Source organism: Asterias rubens, chromosome 1, assembly GCF_902459465.1.
Source record: "Asterias rubens chromosome 1, eAstRub1.3, whole genome shotgun sequence".
NCBI lineage: Eukaryota > Metazoa > Echinodermata > Asteroidea > Forcipulatida > Asteriidae > Asterias > Asterias rubens.
Genome location: NC_047062.1, coordinates 30,290,059 through 30,315,636, shown reverse-complemented (window position 1 = coordinate 30,315,636; position 25,578 = coordinate 30,290,059). Strand labels below are relative to the sequence as shown.

Sequence of the window (25,578 nt, the reverse complement as noted above, 5' to 3'; positions counted from 1 at the left end):
ATGCACAGTGAGTGTAACCCCATCATAAATGATAAATGTGATAGCCAGCTTCGCCCTGCTTTGGTGCCCCCTTCAAAATATGCCCAGAGTTTCCAATGGAAGTGCCTTCTGAATAAAAATAAAAATAAAAATAGCCTTGCCTTTTCAAAGATGGTATTCCCGGCCTGGTAATGCATACAGTGAGTGTACCCCCGTCTTGTTATGACTGTGATAGCCAGTCTACCCCTGCATAACTAATGCAGTTGTTATATTATACACGTTAATTCAATCATTCCAATGCCACGGCCGATCCATATCATTGTTTTTCTGTCAGATCGGAGCCCTTGAGCGGGACGATTCCAGCTGATTTAGGCTGCGCTTGTTTGATCACGGGACCAATTGTACGCAATTAGGCTCTTATTAATCAATAGATCGGCTTGTGGGAATGAAACAAGTCCCGATGACAATGAACTGCATTCTTGTGATTATTTATTCATTAGTTTATTTATTCATGTTAAGTTTCTTACTGCTGGGGTGTTCGTGAGGGGAGGGGCGGGGTTATTCCGAGGAAATCCTTTCTTGGGTCTTTGAATACCAATAATTGATAGATTGTCTTGTGGAAATAGACTGATCGAGAAGGCTTCGCCCACAAGGCACGTGTGAGCAAGAACACGTGGGGCTCTCCAATGCCTTTCTGCACAACTCTGCCGTGCGCACCAAGATACACGCACGCATGTCGGACCTTCGTTGCGTCTTGATTGGTCAATACGTAATGGGGCAGATCTTAATGGTTCGGTCTATTGAAAAAGTCTTGAACTGCAAAATTTTGTTTATATTTATTCATTTAGTCATTGAGTCATTTGTTAATTTATTTGTTTTATTTTCTTGCTAATTGGGTATTGAGGTTGGGGGGGGGGGTTGTCGCCAAAGGGAATCACTCCCTTACATCCTTGAATTTGTATAGTTGATAGATTGTCACCAAAGTTATACAAGTCTGTGCCTTATGTGGATTGGGTTTTCATTCTGTCTTTGATTGTGTGGGTTTCCCAACCACTGTAGGGCCTTCTACCACAAGTAAAACTGGTGCTTCTTGAACATCAAGTTTTCACTTGTATCTTCGGGCCTTCGCGCGCCTGATGTTTTGTTTTTGAAAGGGCAAGGGCACCAAGGCATTTTCTCATTGGTAGGGCACCTGTATTAGGAAGTTAAGCACGATTACGTTTGAACATTTCAAGGGGCACCAAGCGATGACTAGAGGAGCAACAAGGCAATCTTAAATTGAGAGTTAGTATGTTTTATTCCAAAAAAGAAACTCATGATTATTAAATTGTAATGAACCTGCACATGAATTATTTAGGTATGATTTGTAGAAAGGAGTAGGCTACAATAGTTGCATAAAAGTCAGTCAAATTGTGAATGCATACATGTATCATCTGTACATGACCAAGTGTACATAGCTTTTCAATCATTTGCCACAGTGAATACATTGAAGCCAAATGTTGTATTTGTTACCAACCTTCTGAACTAGCGCCCTCTTGTGGCAGAGTCTTGCTTGTTTGTTCTAATGGAATTGGAAACATTCATGGCTGTGTACTATTTTCGTATGAATGATGTTACTTGTAAGTTGTATGCCAAAGAGAATAAATTGGCCTAAGGTCACACCCAAGGAAGGTACACTCTTGTTAATTGTGAAAGACAAGTGTTCTCACTTGGTGTATATCAACATGCATAAAATAACAAACCTGTGAAAATTTGAGCTCAATTCGTCTTTGGAGTTGGGAGAAAATGATGAAAGAAAAAAAACACCCTTGTTGGACGAATTTGTGTGCTTTCAGATGGAATAAAAGACTTCTAGCTAGAAGTCTTTTAATATTTTATTGAGAAATTACCTCTTTTTCAAAAACTAGGTTACTTCAGAGGGAGTCGTTTCCCACAATGTTTTATACTATCAATAGCTCTCCAATGCTAGTTACCAAGTCAGTTTTTAAGTTAATATTTGTTTTGAGTAATTACCAAACGAGTGTAGCTTCCCTTTAAAATCCAACTGCATGTTTTGTTTGATTCTGTTGGATTGAGGACTGATCAACTGATTATAATAATGCTTTACGTGGGATCAGACACACCACCACATGACCAGTGCCTGACCTTGGCCCAATTTCATAGAGCTGTTTAAGCACAAAATGTTGCTTAAGCGAAAAAATCATTGCCTAGTAAAATCAGATTATTGGCCAAGACTCCACTCAATTTTTATGCTAAGTAAACAACAGCTTAATACGAGTCACAAGCAATGTATATGGCATGAAATTTTGGCCAGTAACATGTGTAAAATAAGCGAGCTATTTTCGTGCTTAAGCAAATGTTTTGCTTAAGCAGCTCTGCGAAATTGGCCCCAGGATTGAGGACTGCAAAGGCAAACTGATTATGCTGAGAATGGGATCAGACACACCATCCTAATCAGTGTCTGAAAGTTCAGGAAACATTTCTTATGGTAGAGATAGTATCTCAGTAAATTGCTCTGGAGTTCAATGTAGGGTTCTATAAGTATCTTAGATCTGAAGCTTTGCTTTTAGTAGCAACATAATTTTCTTCAAGGAAACAAGATGTTAGCTCTGAGAATAACCAGGGTTCAATCTTGAATCCTGACAATTTAAACGGAATATAAATAAGTTCTTGGAGGCAACGGAGGCAATTGCCTCCATGCCCCCTTGTCATTGCCTTGGTGCCCTTGAAATGCATCAGTAGAAATTTGCAATTTCCTCATAGGGTGCCCTTTACCAAAAAGAAAATGCCTTGGTGCCCTTGCCCTTTCAAAAAGTGCCTAATACACATCGTTGTAAGGATAAGAATAAAATATAAACAGCATCTTCTTGTCTTCCTATCCTTCTAAATAATCAAATTTATTTTTCGTCAAGTCTAACATTTTATTTATTCATAATCCTGACAGGTTCTCCAGCGGATAGATCTGACCTTGAGGTCGGCGATGAAATCTTAGAGGTCAATGGTAAATCTCTCCAGAATGCTTCACATGCAGAGGTCATCAGCCACATCCACCAGGTCAGTGCGTTCTTCTGGTTCTCAGAAGTTCTCTCTTGTAAAATCTCCTTTTATATTAGTTTATTAGTTGTGCCATTAACTTGTGTACCTGATTTTAAGGCGTTGCGGCAGTGAACATGTGGTAAATAGACCGATACAGTAGGCTCCGCCCACGACGCACGTGTGAGCAAGAACACGTGGGGCTCTCCGATGCCTTTCTGCACAACTCTGCCGCGCGCGCCAAGCCTACGCGCACGCATGTTGGACCTTAGTGTCGGACCTTCGTTGAGTTGTGATTGGTCAATATGCAATGGGGCGGAGCTTAATGGATCGGTCTATTAAAGGATGAGAGGAATTTTATTACTTGCATGTATTTTTCAATTTTATAGATGCCATTCATTGGCATTACACATGGGAGTCAAAATTGCAAGTAAAGATATGTATTAAGCTTAGGCGGTTCCTTCGGTTACCCGGTTCTACCCGGTTCCAAATTGAAAACCGGACCGGCGGTTCCACTCTTCTGTGGAACCGGGTACCCGCTTTTGTCGGTTCCGATTTTAAAAGACCGAGTCCCAACTATAAAAGGCTCTGTGGAGCCGATCCTGCGACGAACCGGCTCTAGAACTTGAGGCTTGATGTTGAAAGCGGTGACCGCAGATACAGTGTGCAAAGGCTTCAAGCCGACATGAGTATCAACTATCACGTGTGGCTGCATACACAGTGCACAGCCTCCTCCAATGCATAGGCATCTATACATGTATATCTCATGCATATACATGTACATGTACAGAGTCCAAAGTACAAATAGACAGCACGTTGTGATTGGCTGCCGATATATCCATATTCATAAAAGCTTGCCTTATGCACAAAACACACAGTACTGTATGCATGTACACGCATGTACAGGCATGTACACTTGTATGTACAGAGACAACACACTGCATGCACTACGGACGTACTGCAATACAGACGTACTGCACTACAGACGTACTGCACTACAGACGTACTGCACTACGGACGTACTGCCAGCTAAATCAAAGACTTGTTTAAATGCAGGGAGAATAGGTGCTCGGTGGCACGATGTCTGATTGACTTGGGGTGGGTATTCTGGTATTTTCGTTAAAAATAGATCGGCTCCAATTGTGTGTGTGTGAGCTCGGGACCGATGTCTGATTAACTTGGTTATTTTCAGTTAAAATAGATCGGCTCAATTGTGTGTGTTTGAGCTCGGGACGGGCGGCTTATATTTTATATTGAATTGGAACCGGGTATGTCTCAGAACCGAGCTTTTTTTCGGAACCGGAACCGAGCCCCAAATTTCTGGAACCGCCCAAGCTTAATACGTATTGGTCTTGCCATGTGCACTTCACTTTGTAAATGAGATATCGCCTAACCCTCACAAGGGCGGACAGCCACTTCAAGGTGTGGGCTTCACTTAAGGATGCTCTGTCAGATTTGTTGCCGATTTGACCCAAAAATTTTGATTTAAAATTCAATAGGTATTTTGATTGGGGTCGAGAAAGTTACAAGCTTTCATTTGAGCCATTGCTCGAAAAAGTCCGCAAATTATTTGTAGCAGTGAAATAAAGTGCTCAAAATAAGTTTTTGTGGGGATTTCGACAATATATCACGTGACCAATTCTTATGTGTTGTATAAGAAACGTTTTAAATTTTTGTCATGGTTCCTGACCATTAAAAAGTAAAAGTTAAACTTTTTTTCGTTAGAGCGGGTGATACTCTTTGAAATACCATTCACTCAAACAAATCTATTTTTTAATGTTTGGGGCCAAAAATCTGACATATCATCTTTTTAAAACTGATTTGGACTGTCCACCTAAATCAACTGTTACCAGGGGCACATTGCCACCTACTCCTGGGGCTGAAACGGGGTTACCCCCTTCATAGTCTCTAAGGATGTGTACCTGGGCATGGGTAGCACCCACTAGGAGCCTGGCTGGTAGAGCAGAGTACACTACCTCCCCAACTTTTTTATGTAGCCATTAAAGTTACATGCCTTGCAAAGTGCACATTACACAGTGAAACGCAGGGAATCTGACGTCCAAAATGACGAAACCACAATTTGAGTGATGACGTCGGATGAATTTAGGTTAAGGAGTGAAGTGATTGGATCATTGCATTGATCATGATTCGCTTGGATCCCTAAAATAAAAGTACTTTTTTTTCTTTTTTCTCAATAGTGTGTACGATCTCGGACGATATCGTTGAGAGTCAAGCGGAGAATGGGATTGTACAATGGTAAGTGCTTAATTCACTTCACTTCACTTCTCATTTCCATATAGACTGCGGGCCTTTCAGGGAGCGTTGGTTTCATTGCTTTAAAGCCATTATACACTTTCGGTAGACAGTATTGTCCAAGTCCCACACTTCGTGTATCACAACTTATATATAAAACAACAAACCTGTGAAAATTTAGGCTCAATCGGTCATCGGAGTCGGGAGAAAATAACGGGAAAACCCACTTTTGTTTCCGCGCGTTTCGCCGTGTCATGACATGTGTTTAAAAGAAATCCGTAATAGGAGACTTTCCAACGCTAGGTGGCAGCAGACATACCGGGTAAATTTCCATTGTTTACGTAGTTCTGAACATGCACATAATTCTGAGAACAATGGATTTACCCGGTAAGTCTGCTGCCCTCTTATCGTCCCAGAAAGTCTCCCATTCTCGCGAGAATTTATATTGTTTTACCGTTTTCTCAAAAATTAAAGCATTTCATGGACTAATATTTCAAGAGAAGTCTTTCACCATTACCTTCTGTAAACCCTGTAAATTATTTGTAAATCTGTGAACTTTTTAAGTTTTTTCTGTACCGAAAGGGTCCAATGGCTTTAAAGGCATAGGACACATTTGATTCTTTAAAGGCATAGGACACATTGGATTCTCAGATTCAAATATGTTAGTGATAAATTACCTCTTTCTAAAAAACTATGTTTACTTCAGAGGGAGACGTTTCTTACAATGTTTTATACTTTGGGTTGTTGGGGGGGGGGGGGGTTGTCAATTATATTATGCCATTGAAGTAATAAGCCCAAGCACAAAAATAACAGGACAAATGGATTTTGTGACTTCTGCCTGAAGAATTACTGCAGAATTTGATGACACTTACCCGGTCATTTTCTCCTATGAGCTATTACTTGAATTTGTCAGTAAAAAATATTGGAAACTAAATAATTAAAATTGATTTACCTTTCCCAAAATGATGATTCACTAAGGGATTGAAGAACCAACCCTCTTTTGAAACTGCAGTCTCCGGTGGGATTTTGATTCAGAGACAATCAACCAATCTTAATTGCTAAGCAAAGTGTGATGTCACAATGCAATCCACGTATGACGGCAATTCTGAAAAGAGGGGCTCCAACTAAGGTCAAGTTCATCTTTGTGATGCACACTATTTCTAAAAGATGGGTTGCATACATGACTTCGTTGACCCACACTATCCACCCCCCATCACTATCTGAGTTATTCCAGACGGAGATAGCTAGGACTGGGAAGGGACTAACAGGGTCAGACAGTCTGTCTTTATCCAGAACAGGACGGGTCCAAAGATAGTCCGTCTGACAGTAGTAGCTCTCCACAGATATCAATATTGCCAATAGTGGGGCATTTCCGTTTAGCAACCACACCCTAGCCATGAGCAAAAACAACCCAACTTTGACAGTCTTATAGTCTTCATTCTTCTGAAGACGATCAGAGCATACTGATTGAAACGTGGAGTTGTTCACCGGTTTTATTTCAGAACCAACACTACTCAAAAGAGATATTCACATGATGCTACCGCATACCTCTCTTAGTCAATATAGATTTCTTTTTTGCTGAAATTCACCAGTCGTATATAATGGAAATGTGGAAATATTCATATGATTGCCCTGTTCTTGAACTTGAATGTTAGAGCTCCTTTGTGAGCGCTAAACATGGATAAGAACAGCCAATAAATTATTAGCAGAAATGAGTAAGATAGAAGTTACAAATGGTACATGTCACATGGTACTTTGAACCACTGGCAATAGTTCTGACGTCCATTTGAAACGACAAGGGCTCAGTTTGATCATTACACGCTGACCCATTACCATCAAAATGCCATTACCACGTCTATATTTGAAATGACAGGAAGCTAAGGATCAGTCTGGACAATCGGCATCACTAATTATGACTTTCAAGTTATAAACCACAAGGGAAAATGACGGGGGAGAAATTGTATTTTTTTTTAAGACAATAATTATGATGAAAATTGAAACGGTCATGTATCGTAACGGATGATCCATAAAATTGCCACGACGGCTCGAGTTACAAAATATGTATTATTGAAATAAAAAATTCAATTTGACTGGATGAAATATTACCCAAGAAGTTATTGTGATGTAAGGTTGTCGTATTGAAATATAATATGTCCTTGAATTATTCCTTCTTAATGTTGGTTCTCATAGTCATTGCCAGTATGCATACTTTATTTTCCATGGAGACCCCAGGCACATTAAAGGCACTAGACACCAATTGATAATTATTCAAAATAATTTTTAGCATAAAAACTTACTTGGTAATGTGTAACTAGCTGTTGATAGTACAAAACATTGTGAGAAACGGCCCCCTCAGAACTAACTTAGTTTTTGAGAAAGAGGTTATTTCTCACTCAAATACAGACTTCAGCCTGAAGCCTTTTATTATGCATCTGAAAGCACACAAAGTTGTGCAACAATGGTTACTCATCCTAACTTGAGATAGGATTCATCCTAGCATTTCGTGAAATCGGCTGCAGTGCCTTTAAGCATCATCAGTTCAACTCTCAAAATATGATTCGACAGTCTGTATACATTTCTACCGAATTGTGTGACCAGGCGTCTTTGCTTCAAATCAACCAAATTGACCAATTATGGATCAGAGACTAAGCTATCTAAATCCAGATTGTTTGGGACACTGAATTTATTTTACTCAGAAAACCCCCAAATAGATTTAGTGAAACTTGTCAGGCTGTCTCCAGGTACAGTTCCTCGTACTAATTTATCAGAACTGCATTGAGCTTATTAAAGCACCTGAGTACGGGGCCCAAGATTTACACTGGACAACTGTTTTCAAAAGCTCCTTGGAATCTATAACCCCAGGGGTTACCAAACCATCATTTCAACATACCTTTGAATTTGTATCCAAGTTTCAGACTTTTTCGTTAGTAATGACTCTCACCCCTGGCTTACACACAATGAAGTGTTCTCCTGTAGGGGTATTCCACTGGCCATAGGATAGTGGAAACATCTTGAGTACAAGGCTCAAATTTTACATTGGACCACTGACCAGAGGGCAATGATTTCAGGCCATCCAGGTCAGTAAACCATGGTAAACCCAAGACAGGACAGGTCCAGTGGTCTTGTTTGTTATTTCTTTTAAAATTCAACATCTTTGTTTCAAAAGAATGATAGACAAGTGTATAGTTTGAGCCTCACAAATATCTTTTAACCTTCATATATGCATGTTCTTTTATGAAAAATGTTCAAAGACCTTTTTTATTGGAACTTTCCTAAGTAAGGTCAGGCACCATAGCAAAAGTAAGAAGCAAGCTAGACATAAAATGGGGGGGGGGGGGGAGTGTTGTGGGTACATTTAATCGGTCCAGAGCACCTGGTTTTTCGAATTATACAAATGCATGCCAATGAGGTTTGAGATTTTAAGAAAAGTTTGGAAAGTTTTTTTGGAAAGTTTGACACAATACTTGAAAAGCAATCGAAAACCACAATTCAACCTGTGGTTTATTTGTAGGCTAAAAATGGGTGACCTTTCACTACTACTTCCCAATGCTATATCCCTTGGGGAAGTAGTTTTTCCAACAACCCCTGGTGGCAATGTCCTTGTACACATTGCTACTTTTACAAAGTGGCTGCTTGGCAAATCGGATGTTTCAGTGGATGTTTTAGTAGTAATCAATTTTAATTTCTTCCTGTGAGGTTGTACAATGGGCTGGTAAGGTTTTGGTTTGAAAAGAGTGTAAAGGCCCGGTCACACAGGCCCCGATAACGAGAATGATAACGAGAACGATAAAAATGCACGCCCTCGATTGGTTGAATGAGCGTGGGCGTATTCTGCGTGGAGCATTTCAACCAATCAAGGACGTGCATTTTTATCGTTCTCGTTGTCATTCTCGTTATCGGGGCCTGTGTGACCGGGCCTTTAAGGCATTGACACACAAGGCAATATAGTTTTTACGAAACTTAGTGGGGGTAGTGATGCTGGTTGTTGAGTAGGGGAGTGAATTCTAGTCTTTTGCAGTATTTGGGAAGTATGACTTATGAAAGGCGTTGGTTGCCTGGAATTTTTCTTGTGTGACATGGCCTTTAGATCCCTAAATGCATATTTAGACCTGAATGTCTAAGCATGAAGGTAGATTCCTCCATGATGGTAGCTAGAAGCATGAGAGTTTCTTCAAGGATATAGAACCAGCTTCAGGGTTTTAGTGAGCTAGTGTTCCAACATCTGTACTCACAGCTTCACCTGTCATCTAAAGTCGCGAATGATGCTATTCTATTGAGGCTTGCTCTATGCTTTGTCTGTCCAGTTAAAGTTGGTGTTTTACTGACGAACAATGGACCTTCTCAGCCAGAAAGATCAACTCAGTTGACTTTAATTTGTTCCTCCATGGAGGTAGAAGTAGACCTCAATGGTTTCTCTGAGCATGGATTGGAGGTAGCCCTGTATGGTTTCCATGGATTGATAAGGGTTTTAGTTTAAAAAAATAAGGTAAGATCCCTGATACAAGGTCTACATGTACATGTACGTGTAGTTGTAGATGAGTAGAAGCTTGAAGGTAGATCTTCATGATGACAGAAGTTCTTCTAAATCAGAAGACAGTTTCTTCAAGGATATATAAAACCAGCTTCTTTGTTTTAGTGAGCCAGTGTTCCAATGTTTGTATTCACAACTACACAAGATCAATAATTGTCGTCCAGAGCACAGTTATGCTGCTTTGTCCAATCATAGAGCACGGACAATCTCTATGATCCATTTAACTTGGTGTTCCACTGACAATTTTATTTTATTTTAGACCGTCAGCCAGAAAGACATAGCTGTCAGCTCTAATTTCTTCCTCTGAGATTGTTATGCTTGATGGACTAATGTTTTAGTTTAAAACAAAATGTTAGATCCCTGATGTATGTACATGTACATGTATGTAGTTGAATAGAACATATAGCAAGGACCAAGCATGGAGGTAGATCTTCAATATGGCAGATCTAGAAGTTCTTCTAAAACTAGAACTAGAAGAGAGTTTCTTCGATAGAACAAGCTTCATGGTTTCAGCAGCGAGCTAGTGTTTCAATGTCTGTATCCAAAACTACACAAGATCAATAATTGTCTTCCAGAGCACAGTTATGCTGCTTTATCCAATTAACTTGGTGTTCAACTGACAACCAAAATTTGACCTTCAGCCAGAAAGATCAGGCAGTTTACATAATGGCACACAATTCCCAATAAAAAAACCACCTCATTGCCATTGTGCCCTCATGCTGTTCAGTATGCCATGTATGCAGCCCACAAAGGTTCAACGCACCGCCGAGCCAGTGTTTACCTACTGTAGGCCTATACCCCAATGGAAGCCCATTGTTGCAACCTGTTTGCAGAATGGTATCACCCAAGAGGTCAAGAATGCCAGGAATGTTAGTGTGCATTAGGGGTCATGGTGCCATTCACTACATTCTGAGATTAGGGATGGTTCAGTCTATAGTAGTGGGCCAGTAATCCGAAGTGCCCCATAACAAATCAACCACTATAGTAGCACTGATTTCTACATACTGGGTCCTCATTGAATAGACCAGCCCAACTTGTTGATGCACCTCTAAAGTATTTAGACATTGTGTACGTGCACCCCTTCTGTTGGATTTGTATAGCATTGTAATTGCATGGAATGGTACTAGTGGTTGTAGTAGCATCGTGTTTTTTAAGATAGTCAAAACAACAGAGGCTCGGGATGCAAATGTGTCACGTCGCCACCATACGCCTTGTGCTTTTGTGTAGTCTTCCTGCATAGTGTTGGATTATATGGATATTTGTGGTAGCCTTTGATATATTTTGGGGGACAAATATTGCACCCTTGGTGAGTATTGTTATTTTTTGTTGTTGGAGCTTTGTAGATTTTTAGTCATATCAGGAGATACTATGGGTATGATCATAGAGAAAGGACCTTTCTCCATGCTATGATGATGGACTGTGGACTGGTCAGCAAATCAACATACCGTATTTGTATTGTACACATCTTTAAGTCACCATATGAAACACAATGCGTGTTCATTTTGATTGTTTGTAGGTTAAGCTAGCCTAGTTGGACCAAGTCATTTATATATGCAGGGAATATCTGTCAGAAACCAACATAAGTTTTGTATTTTCTGTATGTGATATGGGCACCTGTCAATGTCTGGTTGTGTGCATGATGTGTAATACACATCTCATTGAGAATTTTACAGACATATGGGGTCGTTCATTCTTTCAATCAGAAAGCATGTTCTCCATTTTATGGTCATGACAGTGTATTATAACTGCTCAATGATTGTTTTATGGTTTATTCCTCATTGTTTGCTGTGTGTCTACTGGTAGTTGGCCAGTCACCTGTTAAAATGTCAAATTTTATTCATATAATTTTATTCTGGGAACCTATTTATACTGCCTCTATGGAAGTAGATTATTTAAAAAAAAAATTAACAATTAATTACCATTGTTCCAGTTATAACTTCAACAAGAAGTATTTAGGAAAAGAATACAAGATTTGTAGTTGTTCACACCCCCCCCCCCCCCAAAAAAAAACAAAAAACAAACAAACAAACAAACAAACAAACAAACAAACAAACAAACAAACAAATAAACAAAAAAACAAACAAACAAACAAACAAACAAAAGGTGATTATAATTGGAATTTTAAAGCTCACTGATGATATGATAGAGTTCATACCAGCACCAATCTTTTAGAGAAATATTTTATGACAGGTTAATTGTGTAGCATTTGAAGGCAAAATTATTGTGATGATGACGTCCAGTGACGTCTAGCTTTGTTATCATAATAATAATCCTGAAAATTTATAGAGTCCGCCTATCTTACTCTTTGGTAAAACATGCTCCATGGGGTCCTGGGTCTAATTTAAAAAACAATATAAAAATCTCACAATTTTAAAACCTCAGGCAGAGTTAATGACAATTTATGGAATATCAACATAAATAAACACACAAATCCTTAAAACCCAAGCCATTAGATTAAAAATGGTGGTAAACTAATTCATCATACAGAGATATTTTCTGTGGTAAATTGTCGTTTATCTACTTCTTGATCTGGCTTGTTCAACTTTGATGTCCGAGTCATTTCTCAGCAAGCTTCGGACATAATCAAGAATAGATTTGATTCTTTATATAAAACCTTAAGTCAACCTGTATATTTATAACAAGTACAGTCATCAGGTGACATGAAGGAGTTCATTAACGGTGAGGACCAAGTATTGTACCCTGTGGTCACATTGTGGACCAAACATTGAACCCTGTGGTACATATTTACTTCATGTGTATGGGAGTTGAGGAATTCCGTGGCGGGATACAAAATACATAGTTCGGTTGCAGTAACACCGTGTCTATCTACTTGGGATGTAGATTGTGTGTTGTTGTTCATGTGTGTTGTAGAGTGGACTTAAAAATGTAGTATGTCATTCATGTACTTGGCTTTAGAAAATACAATGAGTCAGGCATGAGGCCTACTTCTTCAGGATCGTGTTGACTTGATGACAACTGATTGAGTAATTTTGAAGGAAGAATTGAAAGGTGACGGTTATAATTTTTTTAAGAGAATGCTTTATAAGCAGGAGAGACACAGCCCTTGTTATGACAGAACCTTTACAATTTCTATTTATAGTGATGTCAGAAAGTCGGTAAACCTCTAACATGAAACATCCTGTGGCTTACATCCCAAGACTAAGAGGATATTGTGAACCAGTTTTCAGGATTTCTATGTGCACACCAATGGAATTGACACTACTAGTGGTGTGTCATGGCCTAGCGGTTAACACCATCGGACTCAATCTCTGGTGTTTTTAATCAGCAGAGTGTGTGTTCGAGTCCCTGTAATGACACCCGTGTCCTTAAAAGCAAGACACTTAACCACGATGCTTCGTCCTTCGGATGGGACGCACATGTAAATCAGTCGGTCCCGTGTGTTATGTAATGCACATTAAAGAACCCAATTGATGCACTTTATCAAAAAGAGAAGGGGTTCGCCCCAGTGTTCCTAGTTTGATGATCGGCAGAATATTGCGCCACAGCATCTTGTAAACCATTATATGATGCCATAAAGAATAGGTCTCATAGCTCCACATACCTTGTTGGAATAAATACTGAGCTCTTTGATACGCCTCTTAGGGGTGTGATAAAGCACTATATCAACGTAAGAACGCACATGTACATGTAGTATTACTTGAGCTTGTATCAATTGAAAAGATGCAATATGGGCATTTGTCAATCCTGCTTGACGTCTGCACACACAGGATCTTATCCAGCCTTGGCTCGACTTGAAAAAATATATTAAAGATTCCAGTTCCTGAGGTCATCTTATCTTAGAGGTTGTTGCAGTGTAGCACTAAGGAGGAGTTATTTCTACTCAAGGATGTAAGAATTACTGGCTGAGAGAAATGAGTCTTAAGCCTCGAGTGCTCAGGAAGTTTGTCTGAGAGGAAGTACAAGGTTGTTTAGGCCAGGGACTTTAGTTTGGTTAGTAGAGGGGCAGTGTTGAGACTTGAGGCTTGGCATTATTAGTTGCCATTTACATAACTCAGGTCTGCCAAAGCATTCTACAATTATCCATATAGGACTCCTATAATAAAATTTGGAGCGTTGGGGCACTATGGTAAAATAAACAAAGCATCATGAAGCGTTTCCGCTACCAAATGACTAGGATCTGTGTGTGTGGTAGGCCTATATAAATCAGAAGTGGGATTATATTGGAAAGAGTTGAGACAATTCAAAATATGTCAGACGAGTGGAGAGACCAATCAGAACAACACATGTGGACACATAATACATATAGTACATATAATAAATGGTACATGTAGGCCTACATACTGCTTCCACATCAATCATTTTCTACCACAGTTTGCATTCAGGCCTTATACTTCACGGAGGCAACGAATGTGATTGCCTCCATGCCCCCCATTGTCATTGCCTTGGTGCCCTTGAAATGCTCAGTAGAAATTTACAATTTCCTTATAATACATGTGGGGTACCCGTTATCAAAGAGAAAATGCCTTCTCTTGCCCTTTCAAGCAACAGGCTCGTGCATTTAACATTAGGTACATTACGTTGTAACACTGTGTGTACTATATTTCGTGTACTGTGTGTACTATATTATGTGTACTGTGTGTACTATATTTCGTGTACTGTGTGTACTATATTTTGTGTACTGTGTGTACTATATTTTGTTTACTGTGTGTACTATATTTTGTATACTGAGTGTACAATATTTTGTGTACTGTGTGTACTCTATTTTTTGTACATTTAGACCATGGAGGGATTTCTACCTCCATGTTTAGACCAAGTTTACACCACAGAAAGGTTATCAAAATACAACCTGTTGCATGCAATACAGCCAGGCACTTATCATGGTATGTAAATTGTTATTATGACTGTATACACACCATTGTTTGTTTTCATCGTACCATGGAGCTCTGAGTGTGCAGTCTTGTATGACAGTTTAGTTGTGACTTTTGTTGTACTGGTAAGTGTTTATTATGTAGATAGAGGACACATTCCTCAGGGCACTTGTGTCAAGGTAATTATATTGTGTTTAAAAAAGTCTGGTGACCTGACCCCTGAGGGTGAATTGTTTGTGAAGATGGTATGGGCTGTAATGAGAGAAAGAGTTCAGACTAGTGTTAAATTGCTGTGTGTGGTGTCAGATACATTAGAGAGCAAGGGCTACTTGTACATAGCACATGTACTCGGGGTCGAATTCACAAAGACTTGTCTTATCTCGAGTTAGGACTCGTCCTAACTTGGGATTAATCTTAAGGTCTGCATGCTACAGTGCAGGGTTGGGACTCGTCCTAAGTCCTAAGATTAGTCTTAAGTTAGGAATATTGTGAAATCGACGGCTGGTTTGCTCCATGATATTAAATACTATAGGGAACAGTGGATACACAAAGTACTTGTTGGTACTTTCAATTGGTCATTGGCACTCCACACTAATGCTAAATATAGAAGCTAAGTACCCCTCAGACAAATTTGTCAAACATACATGGTTCGCACATGTCCAAGTTTCATATTTACTCGCGTGGACCGACTTTGAAAATATACAGTTCCTAGAGTCTTAAAGACACAAGGAAATAAATACATTTGCCGTTATTTGTTTACTATTCCTTGAGCATTGGCATCAACACTTGAGTAAATAGCACCATTGCTCATCCTAGCCTTTAAGGACAATCCTAGCCTTTAAGAACAAAGTACAGGATTTACTTTTAAATACAAAGATGTTTTTTTATCATACAGCTCATAGTGTTATTCCGTGCCTATTCCTTCTGCAAAGTATTTGTATCTAAAATCCTTTCTTCATAAGTGGATAAAACAGCTTTCGATGACCACTCAGCCCTTTTACTCGATGAAATATTCAGGCCCTTATTTCAAAGGACCAAATATCATATAATACCTGCACTAACACATGGCTGACTGAATTGCGACTGGTATTTATTTAAAAAACAAGTTGCTACAGTCTTAGTTCTTTCAACAACAAAAAAACCCAACATTTTCCCTCTCCAAGTAATATATATTCCAAGTAGTCGGGCCTAGCATCTGAATTCCTAGAGTCCTATACTTAGTGCTTGTAGGGTGAGCTTTGTGCCTGCCTTATTAATAGTGCCATTATAGACCCTGCAACTCTGTTTGCAAATAATGCTTTTGATGTCAGACAATACTTTCTCCTCTACCATTGTCATCATGGCATGTCGGTTTTTACAAGGTTTCAGTGGCTGCCATGGCAGCCAAGGCTGAGAGCCAGCAGTATGGGTAACTTGCACAGGGAGGTACTTTGTACCAAATGCATGTAAATTTGTAATTTGTAAATCTATTGAACACTTACATAAAAGGGTTTGTCCTTTTTAAGTGACTAGCAGGCAGGACCATGCCAGTTGGCTTGTAATTTCACTGGTCTTTATAAAGCTTTTGCACTGGTCCATTTTTCATACCTAATAGGAATGCGTTTTAATACTGAACTAGCCTGTCGGACCACTTGGAGATAATTTGGACTTGTCCCAGTGTTATAACTGGCATTTTACGGCCATGGCAGTGAACCCACTGTTAAGGTAGAACACTGAAGACCAAAAACTATGTACATAAACTGCAACTTTCATTTTAAAATGTTAAGTAAAGAAAAGTAAAGACTTCCTTTTCCTGTGTGTTAGCCATGCCCACTCCACACAAACTGCCAAAATGTTTCCTTAGTCGTTAACCCTACTTACCCCCCCCACCCCCTCCTCAGTTTCTACCTGTAGTTTTTTGCTTGTTTTCAAATGCTATGAAATAAATAAACCCATAACATTTTTTGTTACAACTGGTAATGGAATCTCCTTGGTCAGTGGTGCTTTGCAAGAATTTAAAAATAATTTAAATTTCCCCTGTAGAAAAGACTGTGAATTATGGGTGTAAATGGGGGGGGGGGGGGGGGGGGAGAGTCCAGGCACTTTAAAATGAAATTCAAGACATGCACACTCTTAATGATTCAACATGTCCAAGTGTGTAGACATTTTTGGTGGATATGCCCTCAAGTAGTCTGTAACCCAAGCTTCTTATATTACGAATTGTCTAGCCACACTAAAAAGAGAACAGACTGAACTTTGTATGGGCTAAGCAGATGCTGGGCACTCTGTGCATGACATCACAACTTAGCCATTGAGACTAGATTAAAATAAGTTTACCAAAGTACCCAGAACTCTAAAATCAATTTACTGTGAATGCAATTGTAATAATTTTGTTCTTCCAGTCATTATGTTTGCATAAAGACTGCCATATCCCAAGTAACATTAACAATCGGTGTTCTCCCTCACTACTTTTAACAGTGGTCTGCTGGTCAAATGCCTGAGGACCAGTCAAAATTCATGCAAGTGGCATGGCCCGGCTAGTTCGGTGTTGAATATACATCCCTGTTTAATATGAAATTGATGAATGTGACAAACTGAGGGACCAGTGAAATGACAAGCTAACTTAGCCCAATTTCATAAAGCCTGTAAGCACAAAAAAGTATTGCTTAAAACATAAACAGGTCACATCCAAAATTACATTAAGTTTGCATTGTTGTGGCTTGTGCCCCACTCAATTTTTGCTTAGCAAAGAAGTTTGTTAAGCAGTAGTTTCTGCATGAAATTGGGCCCTCGTTCTACTGGCCAGTCACTGAAAAAGTTAAGGACAAACGGTAAACCCTGACGATGAGTTTCTTTGAGAATACAAATCCATTAATCGACAAAAAGAGTTTGACAAAGTCCCTGGCTCACTGCCACATTGACTTGTCATGCTTGTGAACTGAAACGCCGTCTGTAGATATTATTCAAGACAGTCATGGGCTTTAGTGGGACATGCTTATTGCGTGGTTATTATGAAAGCATGGGGGATATTGGATAATTCCGCTGTTCCTTGTTTTTCAGTGATGTGGCAAGTTCAGTTGCTTAGTCGATGACTTACACAATTTACGTACTTTTTATTCATGTTTGTAAATATTGTTTCGTGGTCTCTTCAAGAGTTCGCTTTAGCAAAAAATGCAAATATTATCATACTCTGCATTGAATTTCAAAGTAGCTCCTAAACAAATTTTGAACTTGCAAAGCACTTGGATGCCTCCAACACAGATCAAATCAAAATTTTAAGATGGCCCAAAACAAATACAATCACTGTCAACGATACAAGTGAGTCTTCAACAAATTCATGAATGATTCAAGTGAGTTTGCATTTTTGCAGCTATCTGGTAGTGAGTTCAACAGAGCTGGGGCCTGCATTGGAGAAGGCTCGGTCTCCTGCTATTATGAAATTGCCAAAAACTTGTTCACTTCTGTGCACAGTTGTGTCATTACCATACAGCCAATGCAGTTGAAAATTGTTTTCAAATGGTTGGTCAACTCGCTTGAAACGTTATTATTATTTTTGATGGTTTATTAAAATTGAACTTGTAGCCAATAGCTAAATTGCATCAATACAATAAAATATTTAAAAGCAATAAACGTTAGGCAATGATCAATCAACGGACAATGGAAGGCAACGTGCGTCAAAAAGTTCCCAAGAAGAGGAGGTTTAATGCTTAAGAAATTGGCAATGTATTTAATGTACCCTCCCTTTAAGCAGTGTATGTTACTGTCTTGGCACGCAAGATGGTTGGAACGGAATCTTACTCATTTCTGGTACTAATTCGTGGCTGGAATCCACTGGGGAACAGAGCTATGAACAATATCACTGGAAAAAAAACAAAAAAAAAACTACTCTGAACCGCAGCCGACTGCGTAAGTCAGACAGACTTGTTGACGCTGTAGGAGCTCATTGACGGTTTCTGGATGACTCGGGGGCAAGTCGTTTCTTGGGAATCTGAACATCGTGGAGACATTTTGAGTGTTTGAATCATCGGAGCTCTGAGACATGACCGTGAGTTCCATCAGCATCGTTGGCTCAGAGTATCTGCTGCTAGAAAAGTGCATCTTTTAACATCAATGTGCGTTGTCGGAGCTCATTGACGGTTTCTGGTGATTCGGGGGCAAGATGTTTCTTGGGAATCTGAACATCGTGGAGACGCTTTGAGTGTTTGAATCATCGGAGCTCTGAGACATGATCGTGAGTTCCATCAGCGTCGCTGGCTCAGAGTATCTGCTGCTAGAAAAGTGCATCTTTTAACATCAATGTGCCTTGCCGGAGCTCATTAACGGTTTTTGGATGACTCGGGGGCAAGTTGTTTCTTGGGAATCTGAACATCGTGGATACGCTTGAGTTGTTGAATCATCGGAGCTCTGAGATTTGGTCGTGAGTCCCATCAGAGCCGCTGGCTCGGGGTATCTGGCATTGAAAAAGTCCATCTTCTAACATACACATGTGTGTAGTTTGGAGGTTGGATTGGTACATATAGCACCAGTAGCGTTTTGTATGGGGGGGGGGGGACATTGACGATATTGTCGCTTGTATGTTGAAGAGCCAGCTTCAGCCATTTTTGAAGAGCAACATGTAGCTTCGGCCATGGTGCCAAGTCTACATACTTGAAAGAAGTTGAATTGTCTATGATAGTTCATCATGTTGCTTTGTGTGGTTTTCACCATTGCTAATGCAGTAAAATACAAGCAAAATACTTGTAGTCTCAGGTATAACTTTTGACTGGGTGTTATATCATAAGAATATTGAAGTATATTTATTGTAAGAGATTGTTTGCATGTTGTAATACTGAGTTCATTCATTTATTTGTTCATTCACTTCCATCTGTTTCCATCAAGAAACTTTTTGTATTTTTTTTTTCCCTTAGTAGAAGTTGTGTATAGAGTTCTTTGGTTCATATAGAGCTCAATGCTTTCTAGATAGCGTGGCAGAAACGGTTTTTGATTACCTTCTGTTTGGAGTTTCCTTATCAGGAAATAGGATGCAAACATGTGAAGAATTTTGAGATCAGTTTTGACTTTTGTTTTTTTCTTGAATCCTCGTATTACAGGAGAACCAGAGCAGGACAAAAAGAAAGTACAAGAGGCCTACGTTATCGCCGTCGAGCAGCAGGCTCGGAATAAGATCGCCAAACTCGCAGAGCACAACAATGTCAACGCCGTCGACCTGTCCAACCTCCCACCACTAACCAATGCTTCCGGTGAAGTGATCAATGGTTTCACCGAACCAACTCACATTACAGAGGATGGATTCTCTGGTGGGCCTTCTGCAGTAGAGAATGGTTTATCAACGGACCTAGATGCACCCCTTGTGAACGGGGACTTAAGCGGCGAGCCCACGATAGAGGCCGTGAAACTGACTGGCGAGCACGCGGGTGTGGATATCACTACTAAGCTGAACGGATTTCATAATGAGGGATACAGTAGTAGTACGGACAGCCTCCCCGATATCGGACTGCAAAACAACGGCGTTAATATTGTAACCACCAGTGTCGCCGTCGAGCCGAACTTGGAAGATACGGAAAGTGTGAAATCCTACGAGTACCCGGATTATAACGGACAAGGGAAAACGATAGAGGAGCCCCAGTTGGTGCGGAGCGTCGTCACCCCCGTAGAGATTACCCCGTTGGCTTTGGATAAACTAGACGAGCCAACCCAGTCCTCCAAGCAAACCCAAGAGAATGAACCCGAGATGGTTGTGCAGGCCGAAACCACACCGTCTAAACAAGAGAGGCGAATGCCTCGTGAGGTGGCAGTGGACTGCCCGCCTGGCTTCGTGGCCGCTAGCGGCATGAAGAACCCACCGCCCCAGTATAACCACTCGCCGCCCCATCAGAATGGTGGCTCTTCCGTACCCAATGGGACAGACATTATGCCCAACTCCCACCTGGGGAAACCCCAGAAGGGCGTGTCTAAAAACCAACGAACGGAGGAGCAGCTGGGGACCGACCAACGAGGAACTGAGCAACAGGTTAGTATTTTAAGAAAATGTCAATCCTGAAACGGCGCCTTAACCCACTACACCCACAGCAATTGCCGTGGTGCCCTGTTCTTTTGCCTTTGTTCCCTGTGCTTTTGCCGTGGTGCCCTTTGAAGGGTTTTAACACAAATTTTCCTCATCGTAGAAGAGCCAATTACAAGAGGAAAATTGCCGCTAGTCGACAAATGGTTCTTGTGCAGAGTTGGCTGTACTCGGTCACAAAAACATTCAGAAAAACCAGAGTCCTGTGTCTTGTCGATGTAATGTGTCTCAAAATGCTTTCATTCTGTCGAAAGCTGCTGCACTTACAACCAAGTAAATTTTTCGGGCCATTATCTTTAGGAGTGGTTATCAAAGGTATACCTTCCCTCTAAAGCAATGCGTGCTGCAAATATCCGCATGTCCTAAAATTTTCCTCTTATTTTTTGGGGGGTTGATGAGCTGCATGCCTGAAAATATTGTGTTTGACATGAGAGATAACCTTGCCACTACAAAGAGCAAAATTCCCCCGCCATATTGTATCGGTTGGTGTGTGTTTTGTATATGACTGGCCTTCAGTGGTTGCCAGTGTTGCAAGCGATGAGCTACATGGTTTAAAGCTGTTAAGCCAATGATGGGTAGGTTGAGTACTCTGAAGGACAGGGTCTTTGTCGCTTGGTTTGCCGATCCTTGCTCATACACTTTGATCTTTTGCCCAACTTGACAGTGCTCTCTCTTGACAGTGGTCTTCTGGCCGATTGCCACTTTAAACAGCTGATGGCAAGGAATTGCAAAGGTTGTGGGTTTGAATTCCACCCTGGGTTCTTTTACGTGCATTCACAACACGGGATATCTGGCTTTACGTCCAATCCGAAGGACAAAGCTGTCATTAAAAAGTCTTTAAAGGCATAAGTGTCATGACTGGGTCTTGAACCCACACCCAGATCAGACACACCAGAGCTTGTGCCATGACACGCCATCGACACATTGTCCAGTCTACATGTAGAATTGGTACCTCGAGGAAGTGAGGGCTTAGTCGAAACAAGCAGTTTAGCACATGATGAGGACAATACATGACGGAACACACCCTACAATCCCCCCCCCCCTTGAGAGTATGTTACTTGCAAGATGTTTTAAGGATCTGCATCATTCACTTCTGACTCACCATTGCATGCTAAGATCAACTCAAAGAGCACCTCAGGAAACTGAATCGGAGATCAATGACAGACACCACTGAGGATGAAATCTGTCTTTTCATGTGTATCCATGACGATGCTTCCTCGGTGATCGTCTACACATACACATGTAGGGGAATTAACACAACAACTGACGCATACATGGGGTGATGACAAAAGCTCCTTTCTTAAGGTTGTGTCTATTACACTGGGTAGGATGAGAATTGAGGACAAGATGTTGTTTAAGTTGAAACTTGGAGCTCTCTGTTGGTGCCAGACAGATTGGAAAATACAGCAAAAACAAAAACACACATTCTAGTTTTTGCATCCCTATGGAGGCATCTTTTTTTCTTATCTTTTATCACTGTTTAGAACCTCTCATAGACTTTGTACACAAAATTTTATTGTGTGAAGCACCCCAGCCTTTAGAACTCCCCTATGGCGACTTTTTGTGTTCCCTATTCTGTTTTGATCTCAGTCCAAATAAGGTAAGGAATAACAATACAAAGTCTCTTTTCCTATTGAGTTCATCGAGGCTAAAATGATGAAACTGCCCAATGCTGTGCGGATGGTGTTTGAATGCAGGCTGTTGATTGCTGAAGAAGGGTTGACACTGGGTGCTTTCTGTGTTTGACTCGCAGCAAAACAAGCATGTGGTTATAAAACTCTTTTCTTAAAGCTCTGAATTCGTCAAGATGAAAAAATCAAGATGGAGAAACAGACGGGCAAAAAAGCCGTGCTGCTCTGATTTTGTTAGAGTGGTGAGTTGATCGCTTTTGACGTGTCAACACTGGGACCTTTCCGTGACTGATACTGCACACAAGAAAGAAAAAAACAAAAACACATTGGGTACTAAATGACAACTAGGCTCATTACATTGTGAACCTATCAGGATGAAAATGATGAAGAATACCACTTAGGCCCTGATGGTGTTTGAGTGTGAATTTGATCACTCTAGAAGGGTTCACATAGGGAGCCTTCCGTGCCTGGTACACAAACGTACAAGAGCTGGACTACTGTAGACCGCCTAGAGAGAAACAAGAACATAAAGGCACTAGACACTATTGGTAATGGACCCTTCCCATGAAATATGCTAATTACATTCACGCATGCGTACAGACCCTGTTGGTTGGCAACCACATAGAGTTGTGCACTGAGTGCGCACGCACTATGTGCAATTTACATATTTCACTGGAAGGGTCTATTGTCAAAGACCAGTCTTCTCACTTTATCTCAACATTATATGCATAAAATAACAAACCTGTGAAAATTTGAGCTCAAGTGGTCGCCGAAGTTGCGACATAGTAATGAAAGAAAATACACCCTTATCACACGAATATTCAAATATTCAAAATCTAATTTTGAGGTCTCGAAATCAAATTCGTGGAAAATTACTTCTTTCTCGACAAACTACGTCACTTCAGAGCGAGCTGTTTCTCACAATGTTTTATAGTACTATCAACCTCTCCCCATTGCTCGTAATCAAGAAAGGTTTTATGATAATAATTATTTTGAGTAATTACCAATAGTGTCTACTGCCTTTAAATTCAAATGGGAAAGTCAACTTCCAAGCTGTTGCAATTACAGCTTTCTCCATCAACAGTATTCTTTTAACTTCTAAGGACTAGTAGTCCAAGTGGTCATGCTGGCTATTTCTTTGCATCCAAATGCTGATTGGAAACCACTGACTTCATTGTTGTTCGAACGGCTTGAAACTCAGGTACCATTGCGAAAGAAAACCATAAAAGATGTGGACCAGTGAAAAGGCTTGCCGACTATTTTAAAACAACAAACTAATTGGTCCCCCTGGCCAGCGTGGTCTCAAAATCAAGCATCTGAAAGCACACAATTTCATGTGATAAGGGTGTATTTTGAGCCTAAGTAAAAACCCTGGTCCCAGCAAGCTTATAATTTCTCCTACGACATGCACGTGTATGTAATTTTCAAAGATATTTCTGTACACTGTATGTAATTCACAGTTCTACAAATTGTCACTTGTGTTCACTCGAGTGTATGATATTTAATAACATATCCATTGTACTTTTTGCACTTTCCTTTGTTGACCCGTGTTGTTGTTATGTGAAGTCAAAGGGAGCAAGTCCCTTGATGTCCTTGGCATTTGGAAGGATTCCCTTAGTGGATAAAAGCTACAGGAATTTCACTTTTATTCTGCTTGCCAAGCGTCTTGTTCTGGCAAGGCAGCTTCAGCTTAGAGGCAAACAATCACACTGCAGATCACTTCAGGAGCACCAAGAGACCAGCGTTACAGCGGCCCGCTAGCCAAAAGCCAGTTTAAATAAATACCTGAGGACCAGTCAGAATTCTCTCCAAGTGGTCGGGCTGGTTAGTTGAGTGTTTAAAAGCATGGCTATTTAATATGAATTAGCAAAAGCTGACTGGACCATTGAAATGAAAACCGTTTCTGTCACCAAGAAAGCCAAGGGCAAACTATGAAGACGTCCAACAGTACCATAACTAACCCCTGAGAAAGATATGTGAAACTGATATTGAAATTTGTGGTCTTCTAGAGTGCTTTGACCCTGTTGTAAAATGCCTCAAGTAACATGGCCTTACAATTTGTTATTTCATGGTTGATCATACAGAACATGAACACAGTCTGCATGGTTCAACTATTTTTGTCAGCTCTACCAAGATCCTGTATTTAAATACCTTTGACAATTTCTGTAACGTGCACACTCAATAAATCACAACATGGCCATAGGCCTCCAATGTAAGGGAGGTAGAGCTATGAGGTTGAACTCAGCTCAAACTTTGTGGATTTTCCTCTTGGATGCTCAACCATGAAATAGAAACCTTTCATTATTACTAAGCCATTCAGGGTCACCCATAAACACATGCCCTAAGAATGTGCAATTGGTCTGACTTTTCCCACACAAAAAAACAAAACCCCAAAAAACGCTCAAACAAAAACTGGTTTTTCTCTTGTAGGCCTCCTTTCATCTATAGTATGTAGATTCCGGCGCAGCAAAGGCAATAAACGTGTCTTTGTGTTCGGCCCGCATACCACAGGGCTTAATCATAAGCGTTGGGTTTTTCTTTGGAAGCTGTTATCATCTGTTTATTCATGGAGAAAATGTTTATTAACATGCGCAAAATGTGTCCATTGTTGTTAGTCCATTTGTGTACATTTAGGTAAAACTGTCAATCGTGCATGATTTATTGCAATGTTTTTCTTGTTGGGTGGTGGGGTACATTGTAATGATATGTTTGTGGAAACCTTCCTCTAATGTTCGCTAGCCAATGCTAGAAATAAAACACCTAAGACCAGTACACTGAATTTCATTCTTGTAGGGGCACAACAATTTTCCTCTGTTAAAGGCAGTGGACACTATTGGTAATTGTCAAAGACCAGTCTTCTCACTTGGTGTATCAAAACAATATGCATAAAATAACAAACCTGTGAAAATTTGAGCTCAATCGGTCATCGAAGTCGCGAGATAATAATGAAAGAAAAAACAACCCTTGCCACACGAAGTTGTGTGCGTTTAGATGGTTGATTTAGAGACCTCAAGTTCTAAATCTGAGGTCTCGAAATCAAATTCGTGGAAAATTACTTCTTTCTCGAAAACTATGGCACTTCACAGGGAGCTGTTTCTCACAATGTTTTATACCATTAACCCCTCCCCAAAACTCGTCACCAATAAAAGGTTTTTTGGCAATAATTATTTTGAGTAATTACCAATAGTGTCCACTGCCTTTAAAGGGCACTTTTACATGTACATGTATGATGAAAATTTGAATTTGTTTGAACTTTGCAAAGGGCACCACAGCAAAAGCACA

At 40.2% G+C, this 25,578-nt stretch overlaps 1 protein-coding gene across 1 annotated transcript in view; it reads left to right on the top strand.

Moving 5' to 3' along the window:
• The first annotated feature begins 1,561 nt into the window (after positions 1 to 1,561).
• Positions 1,562 to 25,578, top strand: part of LOC117292918 (MAGUK p55 subfamily member 5-like) — a 56,036-nt gene continuing 32,019 nt past the window's right edge. Inside the window, exons 1-4 of the mRNA XM_033775130.1 lie at positions 1,562 to 1,598; positions 2,924 to 3,033; positions 5,211 to 5,268; positions 19,695 to 20,614. Coding sequence (XP_033631021.1) covers positions 1,562 to 1,598; positions 2,924 to 3,033; positions 5,211 to 5,268; positions 19,695 to 20,614 — 1,125 coding nt within the window. The remainder of the gene's footprint in view (positions 1,599 to 2,923; positions 3,034 to 5,210; positions 5,269 to 19,694; positions 20,615 to 25,578) is intronic.